Below are 24,786 nucleotides of genomic sequence, written 5' to 3'. Positions count from 1 at the left end.
TTTAGTATCACTGATGAAGACTGAAAGGAGGGAACCAAAAAAGGAGACAGAAAGCAGAGAAAAGTAAAATAATGCTTCAAAAGAGGTTTTTTGTTTTGTTTTTGTTTTTGGTAGACTCACCCCATGTGGTTGTCTTGAGGATTTTATCATCCATCTGAATGCTGGATTGTGGTGGTTTCTGGTAGGCCTTGTTGATTACAGTCTCCTTTGCTGGGTCAAATATTTTGAATGAGGGAGAGAGATAGAGTGTTTCTACAGAGGCCTGGTTATGGAAAGTAGAATCTGACTTTGATATCCTTAAGTTGGGGCTGATAAACTCCTCTTTACTTGACGACCAACATGTTGGTAAAATTGGCAATGTTTTAAGACCTTCTGCAGCTGATTGCTTTTCTAAAGGTGTTTCCAAGAGGTTTTCTGTTACAGTATTTGTAAGGGTACCATCTGATCTCTTGTCCAAATTCACATCTGTCTGCCCAGATGGACTATTTTCTGAGACAGTAGGCACAGCCTCTATAAAATAACAAATAAGAACTATAATAAAAAAAAAACTAAAAATACTCTATTTCAAATCTGTTGCAATTTTAATAAATAGGATTTCTTAATGTCATAACAGAATTCTTTCCTATTTAGCCCTTCTGCTTTCTTACTATGCTTCTATATTCTGCCTATTTAAAGTACACCCAAGCTATAATTGACGCCTTAGTCATTTTGGTAGCTGCCTTCTCCCTCTCTCCTCAGTGAAGCACAAAGCAAGGAAAGCTTCAAATAACTTGTCTTTAAATATTTCTCCCTTCACCCACTTATCTGTCGCTGAAACCACCATATTTTTAGTACTTTCCAACTTTCATCTTTTTTACAAGATAAACTAGGGAAAATATGCCACATCATACTGGTCTATCCTTACAGAACCCTCAGCTACCAAAAAAAAAAAAAAAAGCTTTCTCCCCCAAAATAAAGAATGTATTCTTCCACACAGTTTCTATATACAAGGCACATTAAAGAAACTCAATGCTTTAGGTAGAAGCTTAATTTTAATAAACGCTTTGTCTATATGGAAGAAAGGAAACAATCTTTCAGAGATGTTCTGACAATTAGTAAAATGCAACTTCCACTGGGTTGGAGATCTTTGTCCATTCTAGTGGTTAATATCACCGAAGTACCTAGAATAGTCCCTAGAATATAACAGACAATATTTATTGCAAATAGAAGACAACGAAGGAATTCTAAGAAACGGAAACTTCAGGTGGGCCTGGTCTAGGAATGTCTATTGAATCTATGCGTCATAGACCTGGTCCAAGTTTCTAGATGCAAATTGCTAGGAACACTCTCAGCGCCAGGGCTTGCTCTGCAACAGCTCCATCTGAACGGGGACATGAAAAGAAAGACCGTGATTTTTATGAGGTTGTGTTCATGAAGTGAGAAGCGTAATGAGGTAGAAGAGGGCCAAAGGAAGAGGTTATCTTCTGAAGCTCCCAAAGGGACACAAAAATTGTGTGATTCACTATCGAGTGATTATACATCACGGTGTATGTCATAAAATACTTCAGAATGCACATTTGTATGCTGTCCTCATCACTTTTGGGCTCTGCGTTATTAAAGAAAAGAAACTTTCCTTTGTCTCTAAAAACCTTCCTTTTCATTTTCATCTGCAGTTGGAGGTTAGCCTTAGCAAAAAGGCTGCTGGTATGTACCACAGAATTAGACAGTTCCAGAAATTTATATTGCTATCTTCACCAGAAATTCCATTTCTCCTCCATCCTCTCATCTTTTAAAATTCAATTCAAATATCACTTTCTCTTTAAAGCTTGCCCTGACCCTTTCTTTCCTCACCCTATCCTATTATTGCCTATCTTCACATGTCCTGTTGAAGCTCTGTGAGTAATTATAACAATTCATATCTCATTTATTACAAGTCTTGTCCCCTACTTGACAAAAGTCTCCTTGAGGAGACCTTACAAGGAGTCATCTTCGTGTCCCAGCACCTAACAGTGCCATTCCCAGAGGACAGTTTCAATGAATGCTCACTGGGTGCAAGGGAAACTGAAGCACAAACATGAAAGAAAAAGGAACGCTTTCATTTTTCTAAACTGAATATAGTTTAACTGCTTAATAATGATGAAAGGAAATAGGTAGATGAAAAGAACCTCTCCTAAAATATTCCTCATTTGCATATGACTGAAATATATTTAGATGATTGAAAGTCTGTTAAAAATACTAATATAAGCCAGGCACAGTGCCTGTAGTCCCAGCTACTGGGAGGCTGAGGTGGGAAAATCACTTGAGCCCAGGAGTTCGAGATCAGCCTGGGCAACATCGTGAGACCCCATTTCTATGAAAAAAAAAAAAAAAAAAAAAAAAAAAAAACTCAAACTAATATATTCCTAGTAGAATACTAGATTACTAGATTTATGGTATTTCAAAGTGACTTTGCATATCACCACATTTATATCAAAGCATTCATTAAAAGTGAATTTTAGTTAAATATTTTCCCACTGACTTTCATTTTACATCTGAGAAAAACAGGACAAAAATGTTTTGCTCTATATGTAACAAGAACATCTTAAAATTTAGCAATATTAAACTAGGACATTTCAGAATGACTAGATCTTTCTGATGAAAATATTCACAACACTTAATCTAAATCTCAAAATTGGGATGCATAAAGTTGTCTGTATGGCTGCCATTTTAAGGTTTAGAAAAAAGTTTAAAATGAAACAAATGAACAAATCCTTAAAATTCAATGAAGCAAACCAGACAGAAGTCATTCCATTTCTATCAACCCCCTTTCCCAATAGCTGAGGAAGAACAGGCTGCAATCTTTTGGTTGCTTGGTTTTTTTTTTTTTTTTTTTGAGACGGAGTCTTGCTCTGTCACCCAGGCTGGAGTGCAGTGGCCGGATCTCGGCTCACTGCAAGCTCCGCCTCCCAGGTTTACGCCATTCTCCTGCCTCAGCCTACCGAGTAGCTGGGACTACAGGCGCCCGCCACCTCGCCGGCTAGTTTTTTGCACTTTTTAGTAGAGACGGGGTTTCACCGTGTTAGCCAGGATGGTCTCGATCTCCTGACCTCGTGATCCGCCCATCTCGGCCTCCCAAAGTGCTGGGATTACAGGCTTGAGCCACCGCGCCCAGCCCTAACTTTTTAAATGAATCAAATACTCTGACCTAGAAGAAGCCAAATGAAAAATAATGATTTGAAATGCATAGTACATTATTTCAAAGAGAAAAATGTTTACTTACACAGAAAGCTAAAGAGTCTTGAAGATTCTAGAAAGCAAGTTGTACCAGGTTTCTCTTCCATCAGCGTTTGTCCACCTCTACTGTCTATGCAATGCGTCAAATTATTCCTCTCCAATTGAATTACTACTTTAGAGTTTATATTTGAAAATCCTTCAAAAACTGCCTCTTGTGTCAGTGAGAAAGTACAAATTCCTTGGGTTTCAAAGGCCCTCCATTGCTTACTTTCTATTGCTACTCAACAGGAAACAAACCCTCAGTCAGGCCATTCTCCCTGTCACTCCATATGCCATGAGCATTTAGGTCCATTTAGCTTCATTCTCCATGTTAACGCAGGGCTCTTGACCATCACCACTGATTCCCCACCCTGCACTCCAACACTGGAATACCCTCTTCTTCTCTGCCTATTTAACTCTTTTTAAACCTTACTATTCCTTAAATACTACTTCTAGAAGCTATTTCCAATCATGCCTACCACTCTATCTTAATCCTTCCCTTCTCTGAGGTAATATTTCTATAAACTCCTTTTTCACTTTATTATACGCTATTTAGTGCCTATCACATATCATATTAAGTTCCTGCATTTTGACTTTATAACCTGCATCATGCTTTTGCATATAGGAGGTATCAAATGTTTGTTAACTTTAACTATGTCTTAATTTATAAATCATTTAATATCAACTTTATATGTTGATTTTGTGTATAACAATGTATACTGTATTTGAAGCCTAAAAATAGGAATGGTCCATCAAGAAATAACTGTTAGTACCCACTGTTTACACTGGACTGTATTAGACGCAGGACATATGCATAAGTGGAAGTCACAATTCCTATCGTCAATGAACGAATATCAATGAACAATGAATTCCTATTGTCAATGAACAAAGTATGGATTATGTATATATAGATAGAGACATATACACATACAAACTTGTGTAAATGTACACACAGGTATATGTATGATAAACACATAAAAATAATAATATAAGTTACCAGTTCAATTTCACAGTGTCTAAAAAATTGTAGCTTTCTAATAAATGAATGAACAGGAATATACTTGCTCAACAGCAGTTTGAACATGTTTTAGTTTGGATACCCCAAAAAGCAGACTTGGATGCAAGTAATTTGGCCAGTGATTTGAAGAAGCACAAACGAGGGACCGGGAAAGTTAAAACAAAGAAGGGACAAAAGTCAATAAAGAGTATATTAACAAGCAAGTTACTGTTGTGGGAAAATGAGGGCCACTCCTGTTGGGTTGCCTCAGAACTGTTCTCCCAGGGATGAGAAGGTGGAATATTTTTTCAATAACTCTTACTATCACTGGTTGAGGGTTGACTCTGGGCATTAAATCCCTGCAACTTCCAGGCTGCCCTGCACTTAGGATGAACAAGTCTAAGGGCTCTGGAGAAAGCTCCTGGGTAGAGAAGAAGAGAGATGCAGGTACTTTCAGTGTAAATGGGAACTGGTCACCAAGGCTGCAGCAGTACTCAGAGGAAGGCCAAGAGCATATGGGGTGGGGCATCAATAGTACTAGCTACAAGATATAATCACTCTCCCCTCCTTTCTCAAAACCCACTGAAATGACAGAAGTGGAATAAAAAGGCACCAACCAGAGGGGAAATGGAAATAGAACAGAAGAGAAGAGAGGACAACAAAAGATAAGAAATGTCAACAAATTTTGTGAGAAGGAAAAGTTTGTGGAGGATTAGAAGCAGCAAAACCTAAATGCCTATAGAGGGGAAAGCCAATCTGATGGAAACCAGTTCTCACAACATAACTCCAGAAAATTTTAGAAATTGGGGTCTGGGTATCTTAGAGGTCTGAGAACTTTGTAGCTTTGTTTTGGGGAAAGCATCTTCATTCAAAGATAGTTGTATCTTGTTAGGTAGAAAAATAGGGTCGTTTTTGTTGCTTGGAAATTTAAATATGTGTAGAATGTGTATGATGCTGAGTAGGCAATGGATGGGCTGTGCAGCTACTGAGCTGCTGTGTCAGCTTCATACTCACACCCTTCTATACTCTTGCTTTGTGATACTGGAGCTGGGACACCACATACCATGTTCATACTTTGCCAGTTAGCTTTTTGTTAGGTGCTGCCAACAAGAGGTGCTAGAGGTAGATGGGAAGGTTAGAGTAGGAAGAGAGGACTTGCTCCTTCCTGTTTGTCTCCCACTCCTGACTGCAACACCCTTGCAACGCTTCTCCACTCCATCAGTGGGGAAGATGGAAAGAATGCGTTCTTGCCAGTTTGCATTTTTCCAACACTTGTAGAAGGAGCCTTATCATACTCTCTTAACATTAGCACCCGCCAACCAGCACCCCCTCCTAAGAGGCCTGGGTCAGCACCCCACAGAGCCCCTTCTCCAAGCTTCTAAATTTGAATAACTCCTCCAGCGTTAGGGCGGGTGACTTATCCCTGCAGTTGCTACCTTCACGATATCCTGGTACAGGCTGAGTGTCCCTTATTGGAATTGCGGACCAGAAGTGTTTTAGATTTTGGACTTTTTCAGACTTTGGAATATCTGCATTATGCTACCAGCTGACCATACCTAATCTGAAAATTCAAAATCTGAAATGCTCCAACTAGCATTTCTTTGAGCATGACGTTTGAGCATTATGTAGTGCTAAAAAAAATTTTGGATTTTGGATTTTCCGATTAGATGTGCTTAACCTATACTCTTTTTCTGCCCTTTCTGTTTTTAATACTTAATATTTTTGTATTAAATTCTCTCTATTGTATCATATTTTTGTGATAATGGCAGAGTAGTTTCAAGTGGACCAACTCTCCTGTAGATAACAGCCAGAAAATTAAAAAATATACAGAAACCAATAACCTGAAGGCATAGGAGGGGGACCAAAAGTAGGCAGAAACTAGAGAGGGAGAAGAGTTAGAAGGCAGAGAACGCTGGGGAAGTTTGCTGTTTTTCCAACTTGCTACCCTGAATCCAGCCAGCTCTACAGTGATTGGCTAAAAGTGGGCTAAAACCATAGTCTTAACTGGCTTATAAGAACCAGAAAACAAGATTTGGAGCTACCACAGCACTAGAAAGGGGAGAAATCTGGTAAAAACAAAACAAAACAAAACTACAGAGAAAACCATACCTGCTATCATTATAGTCAAACTGCTGATAATCAAACATAAAAATGAAAATCTCGAAAGTACCCAGAGAAAGATGACCCATTCTATATAAGGGAAGAATGAGATCAATGATGACTGACTTCTCATCCGAAACAACAGAGGCTAGAAGATAGCAGAATGACATCATTTTTTTAATGCTTAAAAAAAAAAAAAAAACTGTCAATGCAGAATTCTATATCCAGCAACAATATTCTTTAAAATTGAAGGCAAAAATCAAAACATTGTAAGATAAACAAAAACTAAGAGAATGAATTGCCAGTAGAAAAAACTTTATAACAAGAATTGCTGATGGAAGTACTTTGGGTTGAAGACAAAGTATACCAAATGGAAAGTTGGATCTTTGGGAAGAAATAAAGTGTTCTAAAAATGGAAAATATATAGGTGAATGTAAAAGACTGTTTTTACTCTCATTTTTTAAAAAAAAATATATGTAACTCTTTAAAAAAAAGTAACAATTTGTGTGGAGTGTTATAACAAATGTAAATATAATTTAAATGACTATAGCAGCAGTCCCCAAGCTTTTCGGCACCAGGGACTGCTTTTGTGGAAGACAATTTTTCCACAGAACAGGGTGTCGGGGGGATGGTTTGGGGATGAAACTGTTTTACCTCAGATCATGTGGCATTAGATTCTCATAAGGAGTGTGCAACCTAGAGCCCTCGCTTTATAGTTCACAATAGGGTGCTCCTATGAGAATCTAATGCCACTGCTGATCTGACAGGAGGCAGAGCTCAGGTGGTAATGCTAACTCACTTGCTTCTCACCTCCTGCTGTGTGGCCCAGTTCCTAACAGGTCACAGACTGCTACCAGTCCATGGGCCGGGGCTGGGGACCCCTGGACTATAGCATAAATGATGAGATGGTAAATAGACCTATATGGTTGCAATATTCTTATATTTTATATGCAATGGTGACATGATATTAACTCTAAATAGACTGTGAATACCTAAAGGTGTATAATTTAATCCCTTGATATAACTACCAAGGCTAATAGGTAAAGTGGAATTCTAAAAATTATTAACTTAGCTCGAAAGAAGGAAGGTAGGTAGGAACAGAGGAACAAAACACCAATGAAACAAGGAGAAAGTAATAGAAAAATAGTAGTTGTAAAGCCAACCATTTCAATAACCACAGTAAATGCAATTAACAGGCACACATTTTCAGACTGGATAAAAAAGATCTAATTATATACTGTATACAAGAGACACCCTATAAAGACAACATTGCAAATGGGTTGAAAGTAAATGCTTTATAAAGATATACCATGGAACGATAAGTATAAGAAAGCTGAGTGGCTATATTCATATTAGATAAAATACACTTTAAGACCAGGGGTATTCGTAGAGATAAAAAGGGATATTTCATAATGACAAAAGGGCCAATCATCTGGCAGATACAAACATAAATGTATATATGCCTTAGAACAGTGCTTTGAAATACATGAAGCAAAATCTGACGGAATTAAAGAAACAGCTAGGCGCAGTGGCTCATGGCTGTAATCCCAGAATTTTGGGAGGCCAAAGCAGGTGGATCGCTTGAGCCCAGGAATTTGAGAACAGTCTGGGCAACATAGTGAGACCTTGCCTCAAAAACAAAACAACAACAACAACAACAACAACAACAACAAAACACCTCGAGAATTAAAGAAAGAACTAGCCAAATCCAACTAAGTCGTATTTAGAGAGCTTAACAGCCTTCACTCAGTGATGGATAAAACAAGTAGACAAAATATCAGCGGGATTTAGAAGACTTAACATCAACTACCTCAACCTAATAGACATTTATAAAGCTCCTATGGCAGAAAACACATTTTCTTTGCAAGTGTGCAAGTACCCATGGTCTATTCACTGAGATGGTCCATGTGCTGGACTAAATCTCAATAAGCTTTAAAAGCCCAAAGCCTTCTATTAGGTTCTCTGGACACAATGGAATTGAATGTAGAAATAACAATGTACTTAGCAGAAACTCCTAAATATTTGGAAATTTAGAAAACATACTTCAAATACCCATGAGTCAAAGAAGAAATTTATACATTTTAAGCATGTACAGTTTATTGAATGGTAATCATACCTCAGTAAAGCTGCTAACCTCATAGCTGGTGTATTTTTTGGCCTCCTGACCAGATTCTGACATATATAATGCTTTAGGAAAATTATTGCTGTATCTTTAATTGCAATTCTCTGGGGTTGGGAGATAATAGAAATAAGAAAACCAGGAGACCAGTGAAATAATTCAGATTGTAAGGTTAATTTAATACCAAAATAATACCAAAATAAGCAACTACAAATTCAGGCATTGTGTTAGGTTTAGATGTATAAAGATGTGTGAGAGATTCAAACAAGTGATATCTGAACCAAGCTGAAAGCATGAGGAAAAAGTCAAGCAAGAGAAGAAGGACACAAAGATGTCCAAGTAAAGGGAACAATTTCAGCAAAGAAATGAAGGCTGTACACAACGTGCTGTGTGGTAGTGGCCGGGCAGGTACAAAGCATTCAGCATTATGAGTGCACAGTGCACACAGAGAGCAGAGGAGCTCAATCTGGAGACATAGACGGAACCAGGGCTGGCAGACGTTTTGACAGACAGGATTGATGAGAAAGAATGAAATTGAAATCTTAAGACAATTTCTTTGAAACTCATTCCTCTTCAGATGCCTTCAACGAACTTTGCTGGCTCTCCTCCTATCTGTCTAGGCAATCTTCTCAGCATTCTTCCTGGCCCTGTTTCCTGTGAAATGTAAACACTGTCTGTCCTTGACTTTCCTCTTCTGCCTCTACAATCTCTCAGGGTGATGTCATTTATTATTATACTTACACTAGATCTAGACGGTCACCTGTGGACAAGTAATTCACACATTTTAATCCTGAACCCTGACCTCTGCTGATTTTTAGCCCTAAATATCTACCTATTTATCTGTTCAGGGAAGTCTTATCATCCTCCAGCCTCCTCATCCTTGGGTGTTTGCTTTACCTCTGTTAATATAACCAGCAGCTTCCCAGTCACTCAGGTTATCTTGGAACTATGGTTGTTACCACAGCCTCTAAGAGGTCTCTCCAGCTTGCCCCCTCAGGCCACTCTACACAGCCCAGTCAGAGCGACCTTTCTAAAATGAAAATCAGATGTTATTTCTCCCCAATACTTCTTCAAATTATTTAACATTGGTTACAAGGCTCTGCATAAATTAGTCCCTATTTACCTCTCTTGCCTCATCTTGTGCTACTATTCTAAAGCTGTATGATCCAGCTATACTTCTTTCAGTCTTCAAATTCTATGCTCCCCTTCAGCACTAAGCCTTCACCTGTGCTGATCTTTTTGCCTGAAATGTTCCTTGTCTCTTTATATCGAACTGATTTTCAGCTTCCAGATTCATGTCCCTTAAAAAAACATACATTTCCATGCCTCTGTGTTTTTGCTCATGCTGTTCCCTCAGCCTAGAATATCCTCTTCTTCACCCTTCTTTTCCATCAAAAATGATTTCATTCTTCAAGGCCTCATGCAAACACTACCTCCTTAGTGAAATCTTCTATCCTTCAAGTTAAAATGAATCCATTTTCTCTGCTATTACATAGTACAGTGTGAATACTCACATTTTCCATTGATTTCATTATTTCAAATATTCATTTGTCAAATATTTATTGAGTACAAGGACGTCTTAGACACTTATAAGCTCTGGAAATACAGGGGTAAACAAAGTTATTATTTATAACTTCTTATATGTTTATAGAGCCATCACCTATAGGGTACTGCAAACCCCTCAGGTCACAGATCCTATTCAACTTGTTCAACCCACAGGCAACTAGCAGAGTATACCTGTAGTCACTTGATAAGTGTGTGTTCAATGAATCATAAGCTGGATGATTTGGTCATTAAAAGAGATTCAACTATAGAGAAAGGAGAGGTCTTTACTTAGTCCCTTTGATCCCAGAGATCAAGTGACTTGCTCAGGATCACACAATGATTAAAGAGCAGAACTAGAACTCTAAGCCCAGATTCCCAAATCCCAAATCAATGTTATTTACTAGGGGAATAAAAGAAGGAATAGAGAAGTATGGGAGAACCAGCTGCACCAGGTTTTTTCTTTACTAACAATTCTAACAGCTTGATATGTACGTGTTCATAACCATAAAGCGACTCAGTTTCCCCTTGGGCTCACTCCATTTGTCCCTGGTGCTGCTCCTGGAGGTGCAGGACCATGGGAATGGAAATGGAGTTGAGTCAGCACACAGCTGGCCTGTGTATCTGTGCTGCTTGCCTTCTCCCAGGAAGACAGCTTTGGGTAGATGCTTTCTTGAATATATATAATGCAGCATTTGTGGAAACTTTTCTGAAGTCCACAAGAACTTGAGGAGATTTGATGGAGAACTGCAATGAATACTGTCTTTTTTTTTTTCTTTTTAAGGGGTTGGGGGCAGGGTCTCATTCTGTTACCCAGGCTGGAGTGCAGTGGTGCGATCATGGCTTACTGCAGCCTGGCCAGGCTCCCACCTCAGCCTCCCAAGTAGCTTAGGACCACAGGCACATGCCACCACATCTGTTTAATTTTTTTTTAATTAGTTGTAGAGACGAGGTCTTGCTATGTTGCCCAGGTAGTCTTGAACTCCTGGGCTCAAGTGATCTACCCGCCTCAGCCTTCAAAAGTGCTGGGATTACCGGCATGAGCCACCATACCCAGCTGAATACTGTCTTTGTATGTTTGAACACAAACATGTAAATGTATACTCTGTAAACACTAAACCGATTGTTTCATCAGGTCTTTCCAACATTTGCTGGGAGAGAATTTCTCTGAATTCCACTGAAAAGACAGAAGAGTACAGGTGAATTAATGTGGTTGGCTTGCTTTATCTGCCTTCTCATTTTCTTTCCATTTGAACCTGAATGTCAAAGAGCTTTGTTCTCGAGGATCTATCCAGCTGACTCCTAGACAGGAAGCCCAGTATTGAATTACGAGACTATACCCAGTATTCTTTATCATACAGCGCTTTTATACCTGCCAATATACCTGACTGATGCAAAATGGGACTTTGACACATGAGTCTCATTAAAGCTGGCTTGATTATTCTTGACAGTTATCTTTTAGGTATCCTTTAGTTTATTCCCTATGTAAGACATCAGGCTGCAAATTTAAATACAGACTATCATGAAAATGACTGAAGTAGGAAAAAACGACAAAACACCTCCATGCTTTGAGCCGAAGGACAAAAGAGAATAGCTAAGCTGTTAAAGTAACTAAGAATACTTTTGCCAGTTTGCAGATGACGATGAAATCTGTTGAAAGAGAACTTCAGATTTGCTTCTGAGTTAAGAGATTTTGTGTGCAGATAGGAACATTCCACCCTGCTACCTCTTTTTCATTCTGCAATAATCCCATTGCATTCTTTCAGGTGTTACAATCAGTGTATATTATTTTGTATTCATTATTGTGAATCTAGTAGTGGGGTTATATTCCAACAGAGTTATTGCTATGATCTTGCCCTTGTTCTGATACATACTATCCAATTACAGCTACAAAGCAGAGAGCTGGCAAGCAGGACAAAAGATGGATGCCAAAATATGTCTTTCTGTAGTTTAAAAATGTGTAACTGAAGGAGCTTCTACTTTAGTAATTAAGTCAACAGAGGAAATAGGACCTGAAGGTAATAATAAGGCCATTTTGCTAAGAGGCCACAGTTATAAATTATTAATATAGAGGAGTGATTTAAATTGCTTATTACATTTATTGGTTTAAAAGACAAACCACTAAGTTAAAATGAATATTGAATGTGCAACTTAAATAACATGCTTGACATGAAAATTTTAATATATTTTTTCTTACAGTACATGCATAAAACCTAAATAATCATAAGAAGTTAGAATAGCTATAATCTCCCTATGATTGTGTGTATGTGTGTGTACACAGTGTAGGTCCTGAGAATTTTATATATCATTACATATAATTGTAGTGTATATTATACTTAAGTATTAAGAAAACATAGTTTTAAAACACAGTCATGAAATATGGCAAGCATCATGTACTACCACTTCAATATAAACTTGAAATAATGGCTTAATTTCTCATGGACAAATACAGATCTGGACAGATGTAAAGGTGCTTTTTTTCATGTAACTTGCTTCTTCTATAAAGGTGCTTTTTAAAAAAATTAAGTGGTCAGCTAAAGACTTTCATGCCATTAAAATGGATTATAATGAATGGATTATAAAACAGGTAGAGGGTGCTCATTAAATTTTAAACCATAGTTAAGGTTCCACCAATTACAAAAACCATAATTTCTCTCAATAGATTATAGTTATAAAAATGAAAGCTGAAAATATCTTTGTGAAGCTGGTGATCTTTATCTATTGCGACGTTTCCTGTGTTTCTGCTAGCGAGAGTTTCAACGGAGCCTGGTCTCTGGCATGTGGATGGTTTCCCTGCTCTATAAAGCATGCCAGACTGAACAAGATGAGCAGGTGCCTGAGGGCACAAGAGTATATGGCCATCAGGCCAACCCTTAAAATGACAATAAAACCCTACAGGTGATTATAGAAGAGTAAAAATTTAAGCTAAATTGGGTCAGAGGTTTAATTCTGACGTGAATTAAATATATGAGATGCTTGAAAAGGTGCCTGGCACACAGCAAACTCTATTTAGTCATGGTTATTGGTATCACGAAACAGTCTGAAGAAGGGGGATTACAGGAAGTTCCTGCCATGGCCCTAACTGGAAGTGGATGGGAATGTCAACAAACCAGGTGCTCTCCCTTCCCCATTGATACTCCTGTATTTATGATCTGCAAGCACAATGCATTCTCTTGAACCTGCCAATTCTCGGAAGGGGGGTATTGAGATCAAGAGAACTGGTATACTATGTAAATATGACAGTGATATGAAGAACTACAACTCTCAGACATATTCCCTATTAGATATACAGGCCACTAATACACTTTTAAACTTCGACACAGAGTAAAAATCAGGTCTGTCTGCAACACTGAAACAAGCCTTTAAATATCACTTAGATCATAAATTCAGATGAAGTATTATTTCTTGTGAAACATAAATGTTCTATTATTCAAAATAAGCAAAAAAGACACCTATTAAAACTTTAAACATTACAGCATACCAGAGAACATGCCCCTTTTGAAACACCTTACTGAATACCTAAGATGGCAAATACCATTTCTCTTCTTCTAGACAGAGGCAGTTGTATGGTCCTTGTTCTTAAAGTTCTTTGCTTATATTTTTTATAATATGACTTATAGGACTATACTATAATTTATCTGCTAATGTTCCTGTTACTCTTTTTATTCCCATGCCTTCCACATATCTTCATTCATGCAACAAATATTTTTGAGGACAGATCATGTACTACAAACGTGCCCAAGAATACAAAAGCCAGAATAATTAGGCTAGTGAAGCCTTTAAACCTTAAACTTATTAAGCACAGAAGATAAAACAACTACAGATATACTTAATGTGGTTAGAGAAATAAAGTATTTCTGAAAGATGTGCAAGGTGTAAGAGATTATAAAAGCAGGCCAGGTGTGGTGGCTTATGCCTGTAATCCTAACACTTTGGGAGGCTGAGGCAGGTGGATCATGAGGTCAGGAGTTCAAGACCAGCCTGGTCAACATGGTGAAACCCCGTCTCTACCAAAAATACAAAAATTGGCCAGGCATGGTGGCGCATGCCTGTAATCCCAGCTACTCAGGAAGCTGAGGCAGGAGAATTGCTTGAACCCAGGAGGTGGAGGTTGCAGTGAGCCAGGATCACGCCACTGCACTCCAGCCTGGGCGACAGAGCAAGACTGTCTCAAAAAGAAACCAAAACCAAAACCAAAAAAAAACAAAACCAAGCAGATTTAACAAAGATCCAAATAGAACTTCTAAAAATGAAAAATAACAACTGAAATTTTAAAATAAATTGGTGAACAAGAGCTGGGAGAATTCACTACCACCAGACCTGTCTTATAAGAAATGCTAAAGGGAGTTATTTAGTTTGAAAGAAAAAAGACAGTCACATGAAAGAAAAAAAAAAAAAAAAAAGAAATTGGAAGGTATAAAACCCACTGGCAAAATTAAGTACATGGACAAGCCAGAATACTCTAATGCTGTAACTGTGTTGTGAAATCCACTTCTAACTCTAGTATGAATCCCCAAAGACAAATCTATCAAAGACAATAATAGCTATTGCTGCCTGCTAAGAGATGGGTAATATAAAATATGTAAATTGACACAAACAAAAGTCAAAATGTGAAGGGGATAAAGTTAAAGCATAGAAGGTTTTTTTTTTTTTCCATTTTTTCTTTGTTTCTGTTATTTTCTTTGTGATCTAAAATAAGTTGTCATCTCTTTAAAATAACTTGTTATAAGATGGTTTTTTTTTTTTTTTTGGTAAGCCTTGTGGTATAGATTCACTTAAAATGAAAAGCAATTAATTAATACATACTACCAGAGAAAATCACTTAACCACAAAGGAAGACAGAAAGAAGTTACAAAAGAACCAGAAAGCAAGCAACAAAACAGAAGTAATAAGTCCTTACTTAACAATAATACTGTGGGGGCTGTGTGTGGTGGCTCAGGCCTGTAACTCCAGGACTTTGGGAGGCCAAGGCAGGTGGATCACTTGACGTCACCCAGCCTGGCCAACATAGTGAAACCTTCTCTCTACTAAAAATACAAAAAAGATTAGACGTCACCCAGCCTGGCCAACATAGTGAAACCTTCTCTCTACTAAAAATACAAAAAAGATTAGCTGGGTGTCATGGCATGCACCTGTAGTCCCATCTAACCAGGAGGCCGAGGCAGGAGAATCACTTGAACCTGGGAGGCAGAGGCTGCAGAGAGCCAAGATCACACCACTGCAGTCCAGCCCGGGTGAAAGAGCAAGACTCATCTCAAAAAAAAAAAAAAAAAAAAAAAAAAATACTGTGGACTCAATTCTCCAATTAAAAGGCACAGAGTAGCTGAATGGATAAAGAAATAAACCCAACTATATGTTGCCTACAGAAAACCTACTTCACCTGTAAAGACACACATAGACCAAAAGTGCAGGGGTATAAAAAGATATTCCATGTAACTGGAAACCAAAAAAGAGTAGGAGTAGCTATACTTATATCAGATAAAACAGACTACAAACCCAAGTCTGAAGAAGAGACAAAGACAGTCACTATACAATGATCAAAGGAGTCAATTCAGCAAGAGGATATAACAATTATAACACTGGAGCTCCCAAGGATAAAACGCAAATATTAAGCCGGGCACAGTGGCTCACGCCTGTAATCCCAGCACTTTGGGAGGCTGCAGTGAGAGGATCGCTTGAGGCCAGGAGTTCAAGACCAGTCTGGTCAACATGGTGAAACCCTGTCTCAACTAAAAATACAAAAATTATCTAGGTGTGGTGGTGCATGCCTGTAAACCCAGCTACTCGGGAGGTTGAGGCACAAGAATCACTTAAACCTGGGAGGTAAAGGTTGCAATGGGCTGAGATTGTGCCACCGCACTCCAGCCTGGCAACAGAGAAAGACTCTGTCTCAAAAAAAGAACCAGTAACAAGATCAAAGCCGCAATAAGAATCTCCCATCAAAAAAAAGCCCAGGACCTGATGGCTTCACTGCTGAGTTCCACCAAACATTTAAAAAAGAACTAATAGCAACTCTACTCAAACTCTTCAAAAAAATTGAAGAGGAGAGAATACTTCCCAATTCATTCTATGAGGCCAGCATTACCCTGATACCAAAACCAGACAAGGACACAACAGAAAGGAAAACTACAGGCAAATATCACTAACGAATATAGATACAAAAATTCTTAACAAAATACTAACAAACCCAATTCAACAACACATTAAAAAGATCATTCACCATGATAAGTGAGGTTCATCTCAGTGATGTGAGGATGATTCAACATACACAAATCAATAAACATGATCCCTCACATCAACAGACCAAGAACAAAAACCATAAGATTATTTCAATCAATAGATGCAGAAAAAGTATTCAGTAACATTGAACATCCTTGGAACATACCTCAACATAATAAAGGCCATATATGACAAACCCACAGCTAACATGGTACTGAACAGGGAAAAATTGAAGGCCTTACCTCTAAGATCTGGAAAAAGATAAGAATGACTGCTTTCACCACTTTTATTCAATATAGTATTGGAAGTCCTGGCCAGAGCAATTAGGCAACAGAAGAAATAAAGGGCATCCAAATAGGAATGAAAGAAGTCAAATTAGCCTTGTTTGCAGATGACATGCTCTTATACTTAGAAAAAAACAAATATTCCACAAAATATTTGTTAGAACTGATTAACAAATTTAGTAAAGCTGGAGGATGCAAAATAAACATACAAAATTCAGTAGCACTTATATATGCCAACAATGAATAATCTGAAAAAGAAATCATAAAAGCAATCCCATTTACAATAGCTACAAGAAATACAGCATACCTAGGAATAAATTTAACCGAAAAGTGAAAGATTTATACAAGAAAAACCACAAAACACTGATGAAAGAAATTGAAGAGGACCTAAAAAACTGAAAAGATTTTCAATGCTCAATGACAATAGTAACAAAAGCAATTTATGGATTCAATGCAATCCCTATCAAAATATCAATGACATTCTTCAGAGAAGTAGAAAAAACAATCCTAAAACTTATATGGAATTACAAGAGACCCTGAATAGCCAAAGAAGTCCTGAGAAAAAAAGAATAAAGCTGAAGGCATCACACTACCTCACTTTAAAATTTACTACAAAACTAGATTAACCAAATCAGCGTGAATTAAAAAATAGGTGCACAGACCAATGGAGCAGAACAGAGAACCCAGATATAAATCCATACATTTACAGCCAACTCATCTTTGACTGTAAAAGGTGCCAAGAACACACAATGAAGAAAAGACAGTCTCTTCAATACGTGGTGCTGGCCAAACTGGATAACTATAGGAAAAGAATGAAATTAGATCCCTATCTCTCACCACACACAAAAACCAAATGAAAACGGATTAACGACTTAAGTCTAAGACCTGAAACTATGAAACTACTGAGGAAAACACTGGGGAAACACTCTAGGACATGGGCCTGGGCAAAGATTTTTTTGTGTTAAGACCACAAAAGCTCAGGCAACCAAAGCAAATTTAAACAAACGGGATTACATCAAGCTAAAAAGCTTCTGCACAGGAAAGGAAACAGTCAACAAAGTGAAAAGGCAACCCACAGAATGGGACAAAATATTTGCAAACTACCCACCTGACAAGGGATTAATAATCAGATTATATTAGGAGCTCAAACAAGTCATTAGCAAATATAGATATGATTAATAATGGGCAAAATATCTGAATAAACATTTCTCAAAAGAAGACATATAAATGGCCAACAGGTACATGAAAAAAATGCTCAACATCACTAAACACCTGAGAAATGTAAATCAAAACCTCAGTGAGATATCGTCTCACTCCAGTTAAGATGGCTTTTATCCAAAAGACGGGCAATAACGAATGCTGGTGAGAATGTGGAGAAAGGGTAACTGTCATATACTGTTGGTGGGAATGTAAAAACAGCACTGCCACTATGGAGAACAGTATGGAGGTTCCTCAACAAATTAAAAATAGATCTACCATAGATCCAGCAATTCTACTACTGAGTATATAAACGAAAGGAAATCAATACATCAAAAAGATATTTGCATGCCCATGTTTATTGCAGCACTATTCACAACAGCCAACATATAGAATCAACCTAAGTGCTCACCAATGATGAATGAATAAAGAAAATGTGCGCGCTCTCTCTCTCTCTCTCTCTCTCTCTCTCTCTCTCTCTCCCTCCCTCCCTCTCCCTCTCTCTCTCTCTCTCTCTCTCTCTCTCTCTCTCTCTCTCTCTCTCTCTCTCTCTCTCTCTCTCTCTATACACACACACACACACACACACAAGAATATTCAGCCATAAAAGAGAATGAAATCTTGTCATTTGCAGCAACATGGATGGAACTGTAGGTCATTATTTTATATCAAATAAACCAGGCACAGAAACACAAATATCTCATGTTCTCATTCATATGTGGGAACTAAAAAATTGGATCCATGAAAATGGAGAGTAGAGTGGAAGTTACCAGGGGCTGGAAAGGGTGGAGGGGGGATGCAGGGAAGTTGATTAATGGGCACAAATATGTACAGTTTGATAGAATAAATAAGACCTCATGTTAGATAGATCAGTAGAGTGACCATAGTTTACAATAATCTATTGTATATTTCAAAATATCTAGAAGAGAAGAGAAGAATTCAAATGGTTCTAGCATAAAAGACAAGTATTTGAGGTGATGGATATCCCAAGTACACTGATTTGATTTTTACAAATTATATAAATGTATCAACTTATCACATGTGCCTTGAAACTATGTATATTTATTATATATCAATTAAAAAATAAAATAAAGTGGTGGATTAAAACAGCAGATTAACCCCAGTTGAAGAGGAAATTGTGAACTGAAAGATAGGTGCGAAGAAATCATTCAAAAATACAGCACAGAGCTCAAAGAGATAGAAAATATGGAAGTTGGATTAAGAGAAATGCTGATGGAGTGAGGTCTCACATCACATCTAATCAGAGTTCCAGCCCTGTCAGCCACTCTGTGTTTGAAAGGTTCCCCGACATAACCGGTGCCATCTCGTCTCTGTGATTTCACCCTGGCTGCTCTCTCATCTTGGGCTGCTCTTTTATTTCTTCCCCTTTTCTTATCTGGAAGTCGGCTTTGATCTGCTTTGATCTTCCCCCATGCCCTCTGAGCTCAGCTCTTCTAGGGTGCTGGAACAGAGGGTGGAGAGTAAAAGAGACAACTATCTCTCTTTCTCATCTGGCCATGGTTGTAGTCACCTTTGTGTCAGTTGTTGCTGCCTCTTTGGCTACTGTGGCCATCCATGCCATCTGTATAGCGGGTCCAAATGCTGGCCTTCTCATAGGTTAAATGTGAGAGTTCTTTAGGGTACCTTGGAAAGCCCCTTAACTTCCCAGTCCCCAAATGTGAGACATCCAAGCCTGGTTCAACTTGTTCAACTTCTTCCGACCCCCTCCCCAATTTTTAATCTTCACATCTAGCACCTTGGGACTGGGTGACTGTCCAGTGATGGAGGAAATTCACAACGTCATTTCATAGTACCTAAGTCATCTGGAGCCTCAGAAGTGCCCATAAATCCTTTAGCTCAGCCTTGGCTCTTTGATTTCTCTCAAAGAGAATTCCACACCCTCTCTGCTCGTCTCAAGTACTTTTGTCAACTTGACCTTTCCCTCTTCACTTTTAGTAGACGACCATCTTTCCTATTCATCAAGAAAAGAGAGACTTTTAAAGTGATCCACTTCAGCTTCTGATCCTCCTGCCTATAAACTGAACCACGCCCACAGTATTCCTTCCCTTCAGACCTGAGGCTCAGAAACCTCCTTCCTATCCAGGTCTGTCCTGCCATCTGTCACAGAAACACCCACTCAAGTCCGTTCTACTCCCTGTCTTCAGCTGTTTCTCATTAGCTTTCTCCCCCTAGCTCACAGAGGTGCTCAGTCTCTTCCATTTTATTTCTTCCCATCTTTATTAAGGTACATGATACAAATTATATATATTTACAGTGTACAATGTGGTGTTTTGATCATACATTGTGAAGAGACTAAATCAAGCTAACGAATATCTACCACCTCAAATACTTATCATTTTTGGTGAACATTTAAGATCTACCCTCTTAGCAATTTTCAAGTATTACAATACAGTTTTACATTCAAGTACAGAGTGGCTGATGTGGAATGGGGCAGGTATTCAGACTTGAAGGAGGGCTGGAACTCTGATTAGATGTGATGTTAGACCTCATTCCATCAGCATTTCTCTTAATCTGACTTCCATATTTCCTCTCTCTTTGATCTCTGTGCTATATTTTTGAATAATTTCTTTGCACCTATCTTTCAGTTCAGCTCTACAATGGATCTCCAGGATGCATTCATCCGAAGTGAAACTTTATACCCTTTAACCAATATTTCTCCAATCCCCTCACCACCCAGCCCCTGGCAAGCACCACGCTACTCTGCTTCTGTGAGCTCGACTATTTTAGGTTCCAAACACAAGTTAGATCATGCACTATTTGTCTTTCTGTGCCTGGCTTATTTCACTTAGCATAATGTCTTCCAGGTTTATTCATGTTGTCACAAATGACAGGATTTATTTTTATTTTTTAAAAAAGACTGAATAGTATTTCATTACACACGTGTATGCGCACACACACACGCATACCTCATTTTATTGTGTTTCACAGATATTATGGTTTTTCAAAAAATAAACTGAAGGTCTGCGGCAACCCTGAATCTAGCAAGTCTGTCAGTGCCATTTTTCCAACAGTTTGTCACGTCATGTCTCTGTGTCACATTTTGGTAATTCTCACATTTCAAACTTTTCCACTATTATAGGTATCTGTTGTGGTGATGTGTGATCAGTGACCTTAGATTCCTTAGATTTTTCTACGGTAACCATTTTGGGGTGCCATGAATCTCTCCCATATAAGATGGTGAAACTTCATCAATAAATGCTGCGCGTGTTCTGATGTTTCCACCGACCAGCCATCCCTCATCTCTCTCTCCCTCTCCTCCAGCCTCCCTATTCCCTGAGACACAACAGTATTGAAATTCAGCCAATTAATAATCCTACAATGGTCTCTAAGTATTCAAGTGAAAGGAAGAGTCATGTGTTTCTTAGGTTAAATTAAAAGAGAAAAACAATTAAGCTGAGTGAGGAAGGCATATCGAAGGCTGAGATAGGCCAAAAGCTAGGCCTCTTGTACCTAACACTTAGACAAGTTGTCAATGCAAAAGAAAAGTTCCTGAAGGAAATTAAAAGTGCTACTCTAGAAAACACAAGAATAATAAGAAAGCGAAACAGCCTTATTGTTGATATGGAAAAAGTTTGAGTGGTCTGGATAGATCAAACCAGCTCCAACATTCCCTTAAGTCGAAGCCTAATCTAGAGCAAGGCCCTAGCTCTCTTTAATTCTATGAAGGCTGAGAGAGATGTGGAAACTGCAGAAGAAAAGTCTGAAGCTAGCAGAAATTGGTTCATGAGGTTTAAGGAAAGAAACCATCTCCCTAACATAAAAATGCAAGGTAAAGCAACAAGTGCTGATACAGAAACTGTAGCAAGGTATCCAGAAGATTAGATAACTGATGATGGTGGCTAAACAACAGATTTTCAATGTAGATGAAACAGCCTTTTGTTGGAAAAAGATGCAACTGGTAACTTTTAAGTGGAAGCCAATTGCTCCTTTCCCATTCAAAAAATCCTGAGGCCCTTAAGATTCCTTTCAAAAATATTACTGCTCATTGACATGCACCTGGTCACCCAAGAGCTCTGATGGAGATGTACAAGGAGATTAATGTTGTTTTCATGCCTGCTAACACACAGTGTTTATTCTTCAGCCCATGGATCAAAAAGTCATTTTGACTTTCAAGTCTTATTATTTAAGAGATATATTTTGTAAGGCTATAGCTGCCATAGGCAGTGACTCCTCTGATGGATCTGGGCAAAGTAAATTAAAAACCTTCTGAAAAGGATTCACCATTCTAGATGTCATTAAGAACATCTGTGATTCATATGAGATCAAATTATCAATATTAACAGGAGTTTGGAAGAAGTGGATTCCAGCTCTCATGGATGACTTTGAGAGGTTCAAGACTTCAGTGGAGGAAGAAATTGCAGATGTGGTGGAAACAGCAAGAGAACTAGAATTAAAAGTGGAGCCTGAAGATGTGACTGGATTGCTGCAATCTCATGATCAAACTTGAGCGAATAAGGAGTTGCTTCTTACGGATGAGCAAAGAAAGTGGTTTTTGAGATGGAATTTACTAGTGAAGATGCTGTGAACATTGTTGCAATGTCATCAAGGAACTCAGAATATTACATAAATTTAGTTGATACAGTACTGTCCGGGTTTGAGAAGATTGACCCCAATTCTGAAAGAAGTTCTACTGTGGGTAAAACGCAACCAAACAGCACTGCATACTACAGAGAAATCTTTTGTGAAAGGAAGAGTCAAATGACCTGGCAAACTTCATCGTCTCGTGTTTTTAATTGCCACAGCCCCTACCCCCAACCTTCAGCAATCAATACCCTGATCCATCAGCCACATCAACATGGAGGAAAGACCCTCCACTAGCAAAGAGATTACAACTCACTGAGGGTTCCAATGATTGTTAGCTCTTTTTGGCAACAAAGTGTTTTTTAATTAAGGTGTGTACATTGTGTTTTACATATGCTACTGCACATTAGTAGACTGCAGTACAGTGTAAACATAACTTCTATATGCACTGGGAAACCAGAAAATACGTGTGACGCTTTATTGTGATGTTGGCTTTATTGTGGTGGTCTGCAACAGAACTCACAGTATATCCAAGGCATGCTTGTGTATGTATGTATCACATTTTCTTTATCTATTCATCCACTGATGGACAGCTAGACTGGTTCCATATCTTCACTACTGTGAATAATGTTGCAATGGACACAAGAGTGCAGGTATCTCTTCAACATACTGATTTCAATGCCTTTGGATATATACACAGAAGTGGGATTGCTGGATCACATGGTAGTTCTATTTTTATCTCTTCCATTTTAAATACATAGGCCCTTTTCATTATTGTGTTTCATCTTTCTCTTGCTCCCCTCACCAAATACACTAAAAAAAATTTCTCAATTGAATTATTGTTTTCTTCCTTAACTCCTCAAAACACTATAATCTGGCTTCCATTCTCACCTTTCAACTGAAGTTGCCCTCTGTTAGGCTATCACTGATGTTTTAACTGGTAACTCCAATGGGAAATGTCCAGTAAGACATCTCTGTGGCATTTAACATTGATTCCTCTCTTTCCTCTTCACCCTTCATTTTTTACATTCATTCATTCAAAAGATATTTATTAGGCAGTTTGTCATATTAGTTTAGGTACTAAATTATTCTGGGTACTAATTCTAGGTACTATTACTCTAGGTACTAAACATGCAACAGTGGACAAAAAGACAAAGTCTTTGCCCTCTTAAAGCTTACATTACAGTGGGAGAAGAACACATGTGAACAACTGAACAAGTATTTATATAAAAGAAGTTAGGCGGTGACAAGTTTCATGGAGGAAAACAAAGCAGCCAAGGGGCATAAGGAAAGCTGGGGAATGAGCAGGCTGGTGGGGAAGCGGTGGGGCAGTGTGACTGTTTTATATAGGGTGATAGGAGGCCTCACTGTGAAGATGACATTGGAGCAGTAAACTAAAGGAGGTGAGAGAGAAAATCATGTGGACCAATGGAGGGCAGTGTTCTAGTTGGAGGGAAGAGTCACTGCAGAGACCCACAAGCAGGAGGGGACTGGACACGTTCCAGGAACCCCAGTGGGCCTAAGATGGCTGTGGCTAAATGTGCAGAAGGAGAAGGGGTGGGAGAGGAAGTCAGAAAGACAGCTGAGAGTCAGATCAAAGATGTCCTTGTGTGAGATGAGAAGTCCCTGGGAGCTGTTTAAGCAAAGGAATGACATGGTATGTCTTCTTTTTCATAAAATCACTTTGGCTTTTATGTGAAGAGGGCTCCATGGAGCGCATGGAGAAGCAGGGTCACAAGTTAGGAGGCTGCTGCAATAATTCATGGAGGCAACAATGGTGAACAGAACCAAGGTGACTGCAATGGAGGTGATCTGATTCTAGACATGTTTTGAAGGTAGAGCTGATAGGAGAGAAATAATTGAGTCAGGGATGACTCTGAGGTTTGGGCTGGATGCACCTCTATTCCAGGTGGCTATTTTTGACACCTTCCTCTCAGACCTCTCATGTCTTTCTGCTGAGGTCTTTCTGCCCTCCAGGCAGCCCTACTGGACAAGCCCCTGTGATAACCATGACAGTTCGCTCCTACATACCCCACATCTGCACAGCCCTTGCTTTGACCAACTTGGGGCACAGGCCAGTCCCAACTGACCAGGCCTCTGTGGCTTCATCATCAAAGAGCTACTGGTCAGATCGTCTGCTTCTCAGGCTAGAATCAGACCCTGACTACACTCCCAGGCATGAGTCAGGCACTAGTTATTGGTGTCTCCATTCCAGGGAACTTATTTCAAAGCCTCTCTCACTAGGGTTGGGTAGCAACCTAGCGAGTAGCAGTCTTCCCACTGCTTCCCCACAAGGGAGTTGAGTGAAGACTCACAGCATGGTAGTAGCTCCTTCCTAAGAAATCTCATCACCTGCCTCCTCGCACTAGATTCTCCCTCTTCCACCACACTGTCCCTTTATAATATTTTCAAACTGTATGAGTGGTTGGGTGAGAATGTGTGCATGTGGTGAGGGCAGGGCTCAATAATCATGGGGCAGGTTTTCATCCATTTCCTTTAAAAATCTCCACATGTGGATTTGATATCTGATACATATTTTGTTAGTAGTACCCACA

General features: G+C 38.8%; 1 protein-coding gene across 1 annotated transcript in view; it reads right to left on the bottom strand.

Moving 5' to 3' along the window:
* The window catches only part of ENTHD1 (ENTH domain containing 1), a 151,484-nt gene that overhangs the window by 26,876 nt on the left and 99,822 nt on the right, over positions 1 to 24,786 (bottom strand). Inside the window, exon 6 of the mRNA XM_010389284.2 lies at positions 121 to 510. Coding sequence (XP_010387586.2) covers positions 121 to 510 — 390 coding nt within the window. The remainder of the gene's footprint in view (positions 1 to 120; positions 511 to 24,786) is intronic.

The sequence above is a fragment of the Rhinopithecus roxellana genome, chromosome 13, assembly GCF_007565055.1.
Source record: "Rhinopithecus roxellana isolate Shanxi Qingling chromosome 13, ASM756505v1, whole genome shotgun sequence".
Lineage (NCBI taxonomy): Eukaryota > Metazoa > Chordata > Mammalia > Primates > Cercopithecidae > Rhinopithecus > Rhinopithecus roxellana.
Note: the sequence above shows the minus strand (reverse complement) of the source record. Positions and strands in the feature narration are given on the sequence as shown.